Source organism: Moschus berezovskii, chromosome 14 (assembly GCF_049115385.1).
Source record: "Moschus berezovskii isolate FMDL1 chromosome 14, NW_MosBer_1.0, whole genome shotgun sequence".
Lineage (NCBI taxonomy): Eukaryota > Metazoa > Chordata > Mammalia > Artiodactyla > Moschidae > Moschus > Moschus berezovskii.
In genome coordinates this window covers 86,620,364-86,634,427 of record NC_142473.1, presented here as the reverse complement: position 1 = coordinate 86,634,427, position 14,064 = coordinate 86,620,364, and the positions used below count along the sequence as shown (strand labels likewise).

The 14,064-nt window shown below is 44.5% G+C and overlaps 1 protein-coding gene across 1 annotated transcript; it reads left to right on the top strand.

Moving 5' to 3' along the window:
* Positions 1–5,842: 5,842 nt before the first annotated feature.
* LOC129553734 (olfactory receptor 10Q1-like) lies at positions 5,843–6,802 on the top strand. The gene has a single exon (XM_055422465.2). It carries the CDS (start codon positions 5,843–5,845, stop codon positions 6,800–6,802), a length of 960 nt encoding a protein of 319 aa, XP_055278440.2.
* The last annotated feature ends 7,262 nt before the right edge of the window (positions 6,803–14,064 follow it).

Genomic DNA, 14,064 nt, shown 5'->3' with positions numbered 1-14,064 from the left:
AAAACCATAGCCTTGACTAGTCAGACCTTTGTTGACAAAGTAATGTCTCTACTTTTTGATATGTTGTCTAGGTTGGTCATAACTTTCCTTCCAAGGAGCAAGTGTCTTTTAATTTCATGGCTGCAGTCATCATCTGCAGTGATTTTGGAGCCCAAAAAATAAAGACTATCACTATTTCCACTCTTTCCCCACCTATTTTGCCATGAAGTGACGGGACCAGATGCCATGATCTTAGTGTTCTGAATGTTGACCTTTAAGCCAACTTTTTCACTCTCCTCTTTCACTTTCATCAAGAGGCTCTTTAGTTCTTCTTCACTTTCTGCCATAAGGATGGTGTCATCTGCATATTTGAAGTTATTGATATTTCTCCCAGCAATCTTGATTCCAGCTTGTGCTTCTTCCAGCCCAGTGTTTCTCATGATGTACTCTGCATGTAAGTTAAATAAGCAGGGTGACAATATACAGCCTTGACGTACTTCTTTTCCTATTTGGAACCAGTCTGTTGTTTCATGTCCAGTTCTAACTGTTGCTTCCTGACCTGCATACAGGTTTCTCAGGAGGCAGATCAGGTGGTCTGGTATTTCCATCTCTTTCAGAATTTTCCACAGCTTATTGTGATCCACACAGTCAAAGGTTTTGGTATACTCAAGAAAGCAGAAATAGATGTTTTTCTGGAACTCTCTTGCTTTTTCGATGATCCAGTGGATGTTAGAAATTTGATCTCTGGTTCCTCTGCCTTGACCACTTCCAATTTGCCTTGATTCATGGACCTAACATTCCAGGTTCCTGTGCAATATCGCTCTTTACAGCATCGGACCTTGATTCTATCACCACTCACATCCACAGCGGGGCGCTGTTTTTGCTTTGGTTCCATCCCTTCATTCTTTCTGAAGTAATTTCTCCACTGATCTCCAGTAGCATATTGGGCACCTACCAACCTGGGGAGTTTATCTTTCAGTGTCCTATCTTTTTGCCTTTTCATACAGTTCATGGGGTTCTCAAGGCAAGAATGCTGAAGTGGTTTGCCATTCCCTTCTCCAGTGGGCCACATTTTGTCAGAACTCTTCACCATGACCCGTCCGTGTTGGGTGGCCCCACACGGCGTGGCTCATAGTTTCACTGAGTCAGACAGGGTCCATGTGATCAGTTTGGTTAGTTGTCTGTGACTGTGGTTTCCACTCTATCTTCCCTCTGATGAAGAAGGGTGAGAGGCTGATGGAAGCTTCCTGATGGGAGAGACTGATTGAGGGGGAAACTGGGTCTTGTTCTGATGGGCGGGGCCATGCTCAGTAAATCTTTAATCCAGTTTTCTGTTGACGGGCGGGGCTGTTTCCCTCCCTGTTATTTGACCTGAGGCCAAACCATGGTGGAGGTGATGAGGATGATGAGGACCCCTTCAAAAGGTCCCATGATGCACTGCTGCACTCCGTGCCCCCGACCCTGCACCAGGCCCCCGCTGACCCACGCCTCGGCCAGAGACTCCCGGACACACACAGGCAAGTCCGGGTCAGTCTCTTGTGGGGTCACTGCTGCTTTCTCCTGGGTCCTGGGGCACACAAGGCTCTGTTTGTGCCCTCCAAGAGTCTATTTTTGGCAGTCTGTAAGTTCTGGCAGCTCTATGGTAGGGTTAATGGTGACCTCCTCCACGAGGGTTTTGCCATACCCAGGTCTGCTGCACCCAGAGCCCCTGCCCCTGCAGTAGGCCCCTGCTGACCTGGACCTACACAGGAGACACTCAAACACAGTTCTGACTCAGTCTCTGTGGGGTCTCTGGCCTGCACCATGTTGTTTGTCTCTGGCAGGTATGGGGTTTGTTTCTAAATGCAATTTCACCCCTCCTACCATCCTGCTGGAATTTCTCCTTTGCCCTTGGATGTGGAGTATCATTTTTGGCAGGATCCAACATTCTCCTTTCGATGGTTGTTCAGCAGCGAGTTCTAATTTTGGAGTTCTGGCAGGAGATGATGAGCGCATGTCCTTCTACTCTGCCATCTTGGAGTAATATTAATCACCCAGCAACCCAGACTTTTGTTGAGGAATTATTTTAATTGTATTTAAACTGAACGGCATGCAAGTGTCAACTTAAAAAATATTCACAAGATAAAAGCTAAGAGTTATGTCTTATTTGCTGGGAATTTTTAGGACTTCAAGGCAGCATCTCAAGTAACCCTGAGAACTGCTCCAAGGAAGCAAGGGGAGCAGCCAGGTTATATAGAAGTTTTACAGCAAAGGGCAGGTAGTCTGAATGTCAAAAGTTAAAGGTTATTATTAATTAAAGAAAACCAGGTGACCCAAGCTAAGGAACTTAGCTCCTGTCTATGTAGGGGGAAACGCAAGAGTCTGGGTTCACTGCAATCATTCCTTTGACACGCACCTCAGCTATCTGGGGTCAGTTTCCTGTGTTTTCACATCCTGAGCTTCCTTTCCTCGGGGCTCACCTTAGGGAGAGACTGGAGGGTCTGCTGGCTGCTAGAAGGCAGGTATTCTCCTTCCTGTGTCCCTCAGCTCACACCGGAGGGCTGGAAACGCTGATGACTGCGACATCCTTACTTACCGGTAACACAGGAAATATTCCACTTCTCACAAGCAGAGCTCATTTCATTGCGCTTCCCTTTACCGTGCTTCACAGATATTTCATTGTTTGACAAGTTGAAGGTTCGCCCTGCATCGGGCCCGTCTACTGATGCCATTTTCCAGTAGACTTGCTCACTTGTTGTTTCTGTGTCACATTTTGGTAATTTCTTGCAATATTTCAAACATTTTCATTATTGTTCTATTTTTTATGGTCATCTGTTTTCTGTGATTTTTGTATTACTCTTGCAAAAAGATTATGATGGGCAGAAGCTCAAATGATCATTAGCACTTTTTAGCAATAAACCACTTTTTAAGTAAGGTCTCTATATTTTTATAGTCAATGGGGTCACCAAGAGTCAGACAGGACTGAGTCACCAAGACTTTCTCTTTGATATTTTTAGACATAATGCGATTATCGCACATTTAATGGACTATAGTATGGTGTAAACATAACTTTTAAATGCACTGGGAAACCCAAAAAAATTGTGACTTGCTTATCATGATAATTGCTTTATTTCTATGGTCTTGAACTGAACTCACAGTATCTCCAAGGTATGCCCATGTTTTCTAAGCCCTGGTAAATTTGAGAAAGTCTTTCTGTTGCTTTTGAACATAAAGCTCTAAAGCCTGGGTATAGTATTCTTTCACAAAAATTTGTTTTTCTTTAAACTCTGCAGACATTGCTCTATTGTCTCTTGGGGTTTTGTATCAAAAATAAAAGTGTAGCCCACTCTACTATAAAAGTGCTGAGTTGACAGGTATTTTTCCCTTGCCTCATAAAACTTATTCACCTGATGGTTTTAATGCCTGTTTGAATTCTGCTATTGCATCTTTAGTTTTCTTATTTTCTTTTCTTACCTCAGGCAGCTCCACTTCATTATTACCTGATTTCTTTACATGTTCCTTTCATCTGAATTTGTCCAAGTCTTAAAAGTTTCGGTTCATGGTTGAAAATTTTTTTAAATATTCAAATGAGAGGAAATACACAAAGAGTACATATCAGAAAGGGTTGTAATAAAAGATGTTTGCCTAGTTTCATATGGAGTCAAAACTAGATGAAAAGTGAAAAACTCATGAATAAATTACAGCGTAGCCATAAAAAAACGGGATACTAGAGCACAGTGGCAAGAACAAATTCTTACTATACAAAACAGCAAGACTAACTATGCAGACATAATGTTGAAGCCAGGTACAATAAAGCACACATGTTATTATTACATATATAAATTGAGCACAGTTTAACTAATCTTTAGTGATAAGGCCAAAAGAGTATAAAGACTGAGAGAAGACATAAAGAATGTTTGTAGGTTACTAGAATTTTTCTATTTCTTAATCTTGATACAGTTTATGCTGGTATATTTACTGTGTAAAAAACAGATCAAACTGTACATTTAGAATTTGTAAAGTTTTTTCTGTGTATGCTATATTTCAAAAAGAATGTTTAAAAATGTAAACAATACATCCATTTACCTAATTTTGAAAATATCTACAATTATTAATAGTCAGTCCTCCCTATCCACATGTTCTATACCCATCAGTTCAGTTCAGTTCAGTCACTCAGTCATGCCTGACTCTTTGTGACCCAATGGACCACAGCACGCCAGGCTTCCCTGTTCATCACCAACTCACTCCCAGAGCCTACTCGACGTCCATTGAGTCAGTGATGCCATCCAACCATCTCATCCTCTGTCATCCCCTTCTCCTCCCGCTTTCAATCTTTCCCAGCATCAGGGTCTTTTCAAATGAGTCAGCTCTTCGCATCAGGTGGCCAAAGTAATGGAGTTTCAGCTTCAGCATCAGTCCTTCCAATGAACACTCAGGACTGATATCCTTTAGGATGGACTGGTTGGATCTCCTTGCAGTCCAAGGGACTCTCAAGAGTCTTCTCCAGCACCACAGTTCAAAAACATCAATTCTTCGGTGCTCAGCTTTCTTTATAGTCCATCTCTCACATCCATACATGACCACTGGAAAAACCATAGCCTTGACCAGGCAGATCTTTGTTGGCAAAGTGATGTCTCTGCTTTTTAATACGCTCTCTAGGTTGGTCATAACTTTTCCTCCAGGGAGTAAGCATCTTTTAATTCCATGGCTGCAATCACTATCTGAAGTGATTTTGGAGCCCGAAATAATAAAGTCTGTCACAGTTTCCACTGTTTCCCCATCTATTTGCCATGAAGTGATGGGACCAGATGTCACGATCTTAGTTTTCTGAATGTTGAGCTTTACGCCAACTTTTTCAGTCTCCTCTTTCACTTTCATCAAGAGGCTCTTTAGTTCTTCACTTTCTGCTATAAGGGTGGTGTCATCTGCATATCTGAGGTTATTGATATTTCTCCCAGCAATCTTGATTCCAGTTTGTGCTTCCTCCAGCCCAGCGTTTCTCATGATGTACTCTGCATGTAAGTTAAATAAGCAGGGTGACAGTATACCAGCCTTGAAGTTCTTCTTTCCTGGTTTGGAACCAGTCTGTTGTTTCATGTCCAGTTCTGTTGCTCCTTGACCTGCATACAGATTTCTCAGGAGGCAGGTCAGGTGGTCTGGTAGTCCCATCTCTTTAAGAATTTTCCACAGTTTGTTGCGATCCACACAGTTGAAGGGTTTGGCGTACTGAATGAAGCAGATGTTTTTGTGGAACTCTCTTGCTTTTACCATGATCCAACGGATGTTGGATCTGCACCCATGGGTTTGACCAATCAGCAACAGAGAATTTTTTTTTTTAATGTCCAGAAAACTCCCCAAAGCAAAGCTTGAATTTGCAGGGCACCAGCAACTATTTATAAAGCATTTGCATTGTATTAGGTATTATAAGTAATCTAGAGAAGATATAAAGTATATGGGAGGATGTGTGTAGGTTATAGGCAAATATTATCCTATTCTATGAAAGGAACTTAAGCCTTCCTGGACTTTGGTATCAATCCCCCACAGATAAGAAAGTACAACTGTAGGCAACTCTTTAACTAAATACAAGCAAAGAATTAGCCCTTGTCAATTGGATTTTAAATAGCAGAGTTAAAAAAAAAAAAAAGACATCTCTGTCATCAGAAACTTCTGCAGATTAAAATCTATCCCATTCATGAAGATTTCCAAGGGAGAATGTACCATGCCCTCTATTGTGAATTCATTTCCAAACATTGAGATCGGAAACTGGATAATAAACAGGCAATTCCAAATCCAAAGCAAAATGTTAAGTGCTTGATTCTGCTCACACATTAGGTAATTCAGGAAATGACGTCTCAGCACCTTCTGGTCTTCTTCCGCAGGAGACATGCTTGCTAGGAGCCCCGTCCTCAACCAGTCTGGCTCCACGGAGTTCGTGTTCCGGGTCTTCACCGCCGTCCCGGAACTCCAGGTCCTCCTCTTCGTGCTCTTCCTCGTCCTCTACGTGATGATCCTTTGTGGCAACACGGCCATCATCTGGGTGGTTTGCACACACAGCTCACTCCACACCCCCATGTACTTCTTCCTGGTCAATCTGTCTTTCTTGGAAATCTGCTACACCACCGTGGTGGTGCCCTTGATGCTTTCCAACATTTTGGGGGCCCAGAAGCCCATCCCACTGGCTGGCTGTGGGGCCCAAATGTTCTTCTTCGTCACCCTGGGCAGCACCGACTGCTTCCTCTTGGCGGTCATGGCTTATGACCGCTACGTGGCCATCCGCCACCCGCTGCACTACACGCGCATCGTGACCCGGAGGCTCTGCGTCCGGCTGGTGGTGTGCGCCGCGGGCCTGGCCGGCCTCCTCTCCCTGCAGCTCACCGCGCTGATCTTCGCCCTGCCCTTCTGCGGGCACCGCCGCGAAATCAACCACTTCCTGTGCGACGTGCCGCCGGTCCTGCGGCTGGCCTGCGCGGACACCCGCGCGCGCCAGGCCGTGCTCTACGCCGTGGGCGTTCTCGTGCTGGCCGTGCCCTTCCTCCTCATTTCCGCCTCCTACGCGCTCATCGGCGTGGCCATCCTGCGCATCCGCTCGGCGGCCGGCCGCCGCCGCGCCTTCTCCACCTGCTCCTCGCACCTCGCCGTGGTCCTGCTGCAGTACGGCTGCTGCAGCCTGGTCTACCTGCGCCCGCGGTCCAGCACCTCGGAGGACGAGGACCGCCAAATCGCCCTCGTCTACACCTTCGTCACCCCCTTGCTCAACCCCCTGATTTACACGCTGCGCAACAAGGACGTCAGCGGCGCCCTGAAGAATGCCTTCGGCAGGAAAGCGGCCCCAGACGACGCGTGAAGGCCTAGGGGGCTGCGGCGGGTGTCCGCCGCCTGCCATCATGACGAAGGTAGCACGTTCCCGCTTCCCCGCCCTGTGCACTGATCTGACGTTTTGCCCCGTGTGGCCCACAGCCTGTACTCATCATGGCAGAGTCCGGGACGAAAGGCGTCCTCTTCTGCCCGATGATGAGACGTGCTGGGGCCTGGGACCCCGGCTTGCGGCGCTGCAGTGCTTGCTCCTGGCTCTTCAGAAGTGGCAGTTGGGGGGTTTGGTCTGTGAATGAGATTGCCCATGCAGCATCACCCTCCAATTAAAAATAAATTATAAAAAAAATAAATCGGTATAATCTCTTGTAACTGAAAATTCGGTCCCTGCCCCCAGTGCTGAGTAAGAGTTGTGAGGACAGCCTGGATATGTTCCAGTGTCTCCTAGTTTATGGTCTATGGAAACTTGAATAGAACTTGTATCCTATAAATAAATCTTTATGTTGAATTGGTTCACAGTGCTTTTCATGTCTACTATATCCTTCTACTGAAATGGCAGCCCACTCCAGTACACTTCCCTGGAGAATTCCTTGGACAGAGAGGCCTGGCAGGCTACAGTCCATGGGGTCACAAAGAGTCAGACACAACTGAGCGACTGAACATCAACAATACCCTTCTACTTTTCTGTGTATCCATTCTATTAATTTTTGATTGTTTGATATTGAAGCTCCAACTAAAAATCTTAATTTATCTTCTTAAAAAATAATTGTAATATATAGTGAAACTAAATATAACTTTGTTCTGTATGTTCCAAGTCTCCTGTAAATGTGTTATCAATACTTTAATAATTTAAAAAATAACAAAAAAAAATGAAGAGTAGTGAGGTCAATTTTGTGGGGACAAAGGAAAGAGAAATTTATTAATTTACCAGCAAACGAGGAGGGTAGCAGACTAGCATCTTGAAAACTACCCTCCTGCTCTCTGAAAGAGGGTAGGTCAATTTAAGGAGAATTATGAGGGTGGGGGTGGCAGGAGCTTCACTGAGCAGGAGCCACTATTCCTGACATTCCCGTGATTCATGGCCATTGTGGTGGTCTGCCTTCAGTCAAGATGCTCCGACAGTTTTTCTGCTGACCACTTGGTCCTAAGCACCTGTGACTCAAGACGAGAATAACAGGCAAAACAGGAAAGAACTTATCAGCATAGTTAGCAGAAAAAAATAGCATGTGTACATTACTTGATTTAATGTATGAGTTAAAAGAGGTAAGTTATTAAATTTTTAACTCTGTAGTCACCTACACCTTCTGAATGCTATGTGACTGAGTACACCAAAGGCCTAGAAAACTTTCTATTCTTTGATTCAATAATTCTTATTCTAAAAGTGTAACCTCAAGTAACTGAGTCAAACAAAAATGAAAATAAGTTATCTGGTGGGCACGTTGCTTATGAACAAACCCAGGTCAAGTCACATCAGAACATTATGAATCAATTAAATGTATATACTGAACTTGGCATTGTCGAGAATGTGAGCAGAAGTTTGCAACTGCATTGTCTTGCCTCCTTTCATTTGTATTCATTGTCATAAATCACAGAGAAAACTAACTTGGAACTCCAAAGAAAGGGGCTTCCCTGGTGGCTCAGTGGTAAAGAATCTGCATGTCAATGCAGGAGACACAAGAGACGCGGGTTCGATCCCTAAGCCAGGAAGATCCCCTTGAGGAGGAAATGGCAACCCACTCCAGTATCCTTGCCTGGAAAATCCCATGGACAGAGGAGCCTGGTGGGCTATAGTCCATGGGGTTGTGAAATAGTCAGACACGACTGAGCACTGCACAAAAGGAAGAGTGTTGAAATGTGACCCTGTTTGGAAGAAGGCTCTAAAGTGCTGACCAACCCTTTCCATTGAATTACAGAGTTCCCCCAGTTACCTTCCTGATGAATATATTTTAGCTGAATGTTATGAGCTCCTCCTTCTTATTAATAAATTATACCCTTAAAATAAGAGTCTTTGCATGAAGATACTAGATTCTGGAATTAGAACATTGAGTGGAAGATCAGTGCATCATGAGTCATATCATGGGACTGACAGGTCAATCGATGATGTTTCTTTGAGCAAATGATGGTTCCCTCTCCCCCACACACCCAGCCCCCATCTCCCAGGCCCTGGTAACAAGGTAGACTCGTGGTAGCACGAGTGGACGTCAGAACTTGCAAAATTATTTTAGGTTTCCTCCACTTTTCCTCTCCTGCATCTTCACTGCTACTTTCAAATTTCTATTTCTTTCAAAGCCCTGCTCATCCTTTTCATGGTTATCCTTTTGGGTTTGTGAGTCTGTTCTTGGTATCAAATGACTTACAGAGAAGTACTTGCCCAGGAGGTACACTCGCCTTCTGCTGGCATCCTCTAACTATGCCTGTCTTATTAGAACTTTATTAAAAGGCAGTTTATCACATAATATAATCGAGTAACTATGTGATTCCACTGTGAATCGATAAGCACATTGTGGCCAGAACACATGACAAAAATATCACTAGTGTATTGATGCAACGGATTCCTCCAACTCTTTCTGTACAGTTTTACGGGTAGATGAGAAAAAGGATTAGTTATAGCAGTAGGAGTGGGGCTTCTATGTGTAAATTCCTTCCCAGCATTTCTCTGCCCCCCCCCAAAAAAAGTATTTATTTTTAAATCCAAAGTCTGAAAAAAGGTAATTGAGAAGTCAAGAAAATTGAGAAAGTTATTATAATTCTGCTGCAGGAATTAAAGCATAATAATCACTCAACATCACAAATTATCAGGGAAATGCAAATGAAAACCTGCAATGAGAAAGCACCTTACAACTGTCAGAATGGCTATCATCAAACAGTCTACAGAAATTCTACAGAGAAGAGACCAGTGGCTGCCAGCAGAGAGAGGGAAGAGAGGAACGGCAAGACTCGAAAGAGGAGTAAGAGGTACAAAATACGCACCTTTTATGTATAAAATAAATCAGATACGAGGACATACTGTACAGCATAGGGAAAATAGCCAAATTGCTATAGTAAGTTTAAATGTTATACAATCTACAACAATAACTGAACCACAATGTTGTATGCCTAAAGCAAACATAATGCTGCAGGTAAACTACACATTAATTTAAAAATAAATAAACAAAGCATAACCATTAACGTAGAGAGGTTACTGGTTCAGAGGGATCCACTCACGCCAGGAAGAAAGTGGGGACCAACCAGGAAGTGTGACGAGCAGAGTCAGAGGTTGAGTCTGCATTTCTGAGACCAGACCTAGAAGCACTGGGAGAAACACTGTGATGATCTGATCAGCAGCCTTGACGGAGCTGCTCCCGTGTGTGTGTTCACGGCCCGTTTGCTGTTAGCAGGGAGTCATTCTTGCAAGTAAAGGAAGCAGTGTTTACATGCGTAAGATCCTTTACACAAATCCTGTGAGAGATGGTCCAGGAAATAATAGATTACAGAAACAAGTAAGTCCTTAAACTGGCAGTTTTGACAGGATTCTGCCTAAGGCTTTTAATCCTATTGGAAGACCTGAATGCTCAGTTATCGAAGTACTGCCCAGTCATGTCCCTGGAGCATTTTCCAGGGTTTGGCTGCTCTCTGTAGTCTACAGTGGTGGTGGTTTGGTTGCTAAGTTGTGTCTCTTACTATCCTGTGTACTGTAGCCTGCCAGGCTCCCCTGTCCATGGGGTTTTCCAGGAAGAAAACTGGAGTGTGTTGCAGTTTCCTTCTCCAAGGAATCTTCTTGATCTGGGGATCCAACCCAGGTCTCTTGTACAGCAGGCAGTCTTGTGCGTTACAGGTGGATGCTTTACTGACTCAGCCACCAGGTCATCCCCTACAGTCTACAGTACTTAGTTTATACTAAAACACCTGAAATTTCTAATTATTAAACAAATGTTAGATACCTGAACTAATGAGCAAAGAGTGCTAAGAATGCTGAAAATATTTTAGGAATGACTCATAACCTTATACTTTTCTTAAAAATTCCCAGGAGTTCCAATTTCCCATTCCCACATGTTGAAGACCAAGAAGTCCACACAGGGAGTGCTTGCCCAAGTGCATCGGTGTTATCCAATCACAACCAATGCATGGAGGGGGAGAGATGGCTGGGTGAGGAGATCGCTGACTGCAAGAGGCTACCATACAGCAGTGCGTCTTGGGCAGTGCGTTCTGTGGACACAGAGCGGGTTAAAAAGACGCTGCAGGACACCGTCAAGAATCAAAGAACCAAAGCAAGAGGTGTTTTCAAACGATTCTGTCTCTCTCAGCAGTGACTGTGAAAACCACGTAAAATCACGATTCTGCCAAAGAATGTTCAAACTACCACATAATTGCACTCATTTCACATGCTAGTAAGGTATGCTCAATATCCTTCAAGTTAGGCTTCAACAGCATGTGAACTGACACATTCCAGATGTGCAAGCTGGGTTTAGAAAAGGCAGAGGAACCAGAGATCAAAATGCCAACATTGATCATAGAGAGACCAAGGGAATTCCAGAAAAAACATCTACTTCTGCTTCATTGACTAGACCTTTGGCTATGGATCACAACAAACTGTGGAAAATAATTAAGGAGATGGGAATACCAGACCAACTTACCTGTCTCCTGAGAAACCTGTATGCGGATCAAGAAGCAACAGTTAGAATCTTACATGGAACAATGGACTGGTTCAAAACTGGGAAAGAAGTAAGACAAGGCTGTATATTGTCACCCTGCTTACTTAACTTATATGCAGAGTGCTGTGTGCTTAGTCGCTCAGTCATGTCCAGCTCTTTGTGACCCCATGGACTGTAGCCCTCCAGGCTCCTCTGTCCATGAGGATTCTCCAGGCAAGAATACTGGAGTGGATTGTCATTTCCTTCTCCAGGGGATCTTCTCAACCCAGGGATCAAACCCAGGTCTCCTGCATTGCAGGCGGATTCTTTACCGTCTGAGCCACCAGGGAAACCCTATATGCAGAGTACATCATGCAACATCCTGGGCTGGATGAAGCACAAGCTGGAACCAAGATTTCCAGGAGAAATAGCAACAAACTCAGATATACAAATAAACCACTCTAATGGCCGAAAGTGAAGAGGTACTAAAGAGCCTCTTGATGAGTGTGAAAGAAGAGCATGGAAAAGCTGCCTTGAAACTCAACATTCAAAAAACTACAATCATGGGATCCAGTCCCATCACTCCATGGCACATAAAAGCACATGGCACATAAAAACAGTGGACGCAGGGACAGATTTTATTTTCTTGGGCTCCAAAGTCCGAAGTCCAAAGTCCAGATGGTGACTGCAGCCATGAAATTCAAACACACTTGCTCCTTGGAAGGAAAACTATGACAAACCTAGACAGTATATTAAAAAACAGAAACAGCACTTTGCCAAAAAACGTCCGCATAGTCAAAGCTATGGTTTTTCCAGTAGTCATGTACACATGTGAGAGTTGGACCATAAAGGACGCTGAGCACTGAAGAACTGATGCTTTTAAATTGTGGTGTTGGAGAAGACACTAGAAAGTCCTTGGACTGCAAGGAGATCAAACCAGTCAATCCTAAAGGAGATTAACCTTGAGTATCCATTGAAACAACTGATGCTGAAGCTCCAATAATTTGGCCTCCTAATGTGAAGGGCCAACTCATTGGAAAAGACCCTGATTCTGGGAAAGACTGAAGGCAAAAGGAGAAGAGGCTGGCAGAGGATGAGATGGTTGGATGACATCACTCAATGGATATGAATTTGAGCCAACTCCAGGGGATGGTGAAGGACAAGGAAGCCTGGCGTGCTGCCGTCCATGGGGTCGCAAAGAGTCGCACTCGACTGAGTGACTATTCAACAACAACAATGGACGCCAGTACGTATTTTAAATGTGATGATGACCATTGCTTGGGCTTCTCTCTGTCCCCTGGATCCAGTTTGTGAATTGCCCTAGTTTCTTTTTTTTGTTTCAATCCAGTCCTCATGAGAAGAAAAGTATGGCACCCACGGCATTGGGAAAAGGAGGCTGTTCAGCAGACACGGAGTACAATCTTCAGAGACATTGACCACACGCTTGGGTGATCTTTATGAAGCAGCTTTAGAAACACCATTTTACGCCAGCACACAAGTCCTTCATTTAGGATTTAGTGATGGCGGAGGGAAAGGAAGAATGTTAATCAGAGTCTCAGCATCAGCTACAGACTTGAGGACTGTGATGACTTTCTTGCCTTAGTTTTCCCTGAGGTGACTCTGTCCACCACCTTGCAGCGGGGGAGGTCTCAACCAGGGTGACACTGCCGCCACGTGGTCAAAAGTTAGTACTTCAGGGGTGAAAAAGAAAAACAGACCTTTTAACTGTTTGTGCCTCTCCAAAGCTGAAAGCTGACTCATTAGAAAAGACCAGATGCTGGGAAAAATCGAAGGCAGGAGGAGAAGGGGACGACAGAGGATGAGATGGTTGGATGGCATCACCCACCCGAGGGACATGAGTTTGAGTAAGCTCTGGGAGTTGCTGATAGACAGGGAGGCCTGGCCTGCTTCAGTCCATGGGGTCGCAGAGAGTCGGACACGACTGAGTGACTGAACAACAAAAAGCTCAGCCCAGTCTGACAAAAATCTTATTTCATAGTATTTGATTACATGGGAGCAGAGAGAATTGAGAATAAAAGATCTATCAACTCAGTTCAGTTTGGTTGCTCAGTTGTGTCTGACTCTTTGCGACCCCATGGACTGCAGCACACCAGGCCTCCCTGTCCATCACCAACTCCCAGAGTTTACCGAAATCCATGTCCACTGAGTCGGTGATGCCATCCAGCCATCTCATCCTCCGTCGTCCCCTTAAAGGCTCCTTAAAGGGATCGCTGGGCAGTGATGAATAAAAGGTTGAGGACCTCTAGACGGACGGGACTTGTACTTCCCTTCTCAGGGTTTTCATTGTTTTACCAAAAACTGTTTCATAGAATCTAGAGATAAGGAGAGGGCACGAACAGATATGAGTAGCACAGGAGCTGGATCGTATTGGACACAAGCCTTATATTACTCTCTTCTTTCTAATGACATAGTTCTCCTTCCAAACACTGCTGCCTCTTTCCAAGCTCTCCCAGCTGACTGACACCTACATTGAACCTGGGCCACACATGCCCACGCAAATTCACCTCAGCCTCTGGACTCAGATCAACAGGCGTACTGGGGAATATGGTTCCCGATCTTCTGTGTGGCCACTGAGGGGCCAGATGCTGCAGCTCGCAAGTTCAGGAGAGTCAGGTCTCCGAGGGGTGAGCCTTGGTGGATGGGAAGCAAGAGATGGAAAGAAACG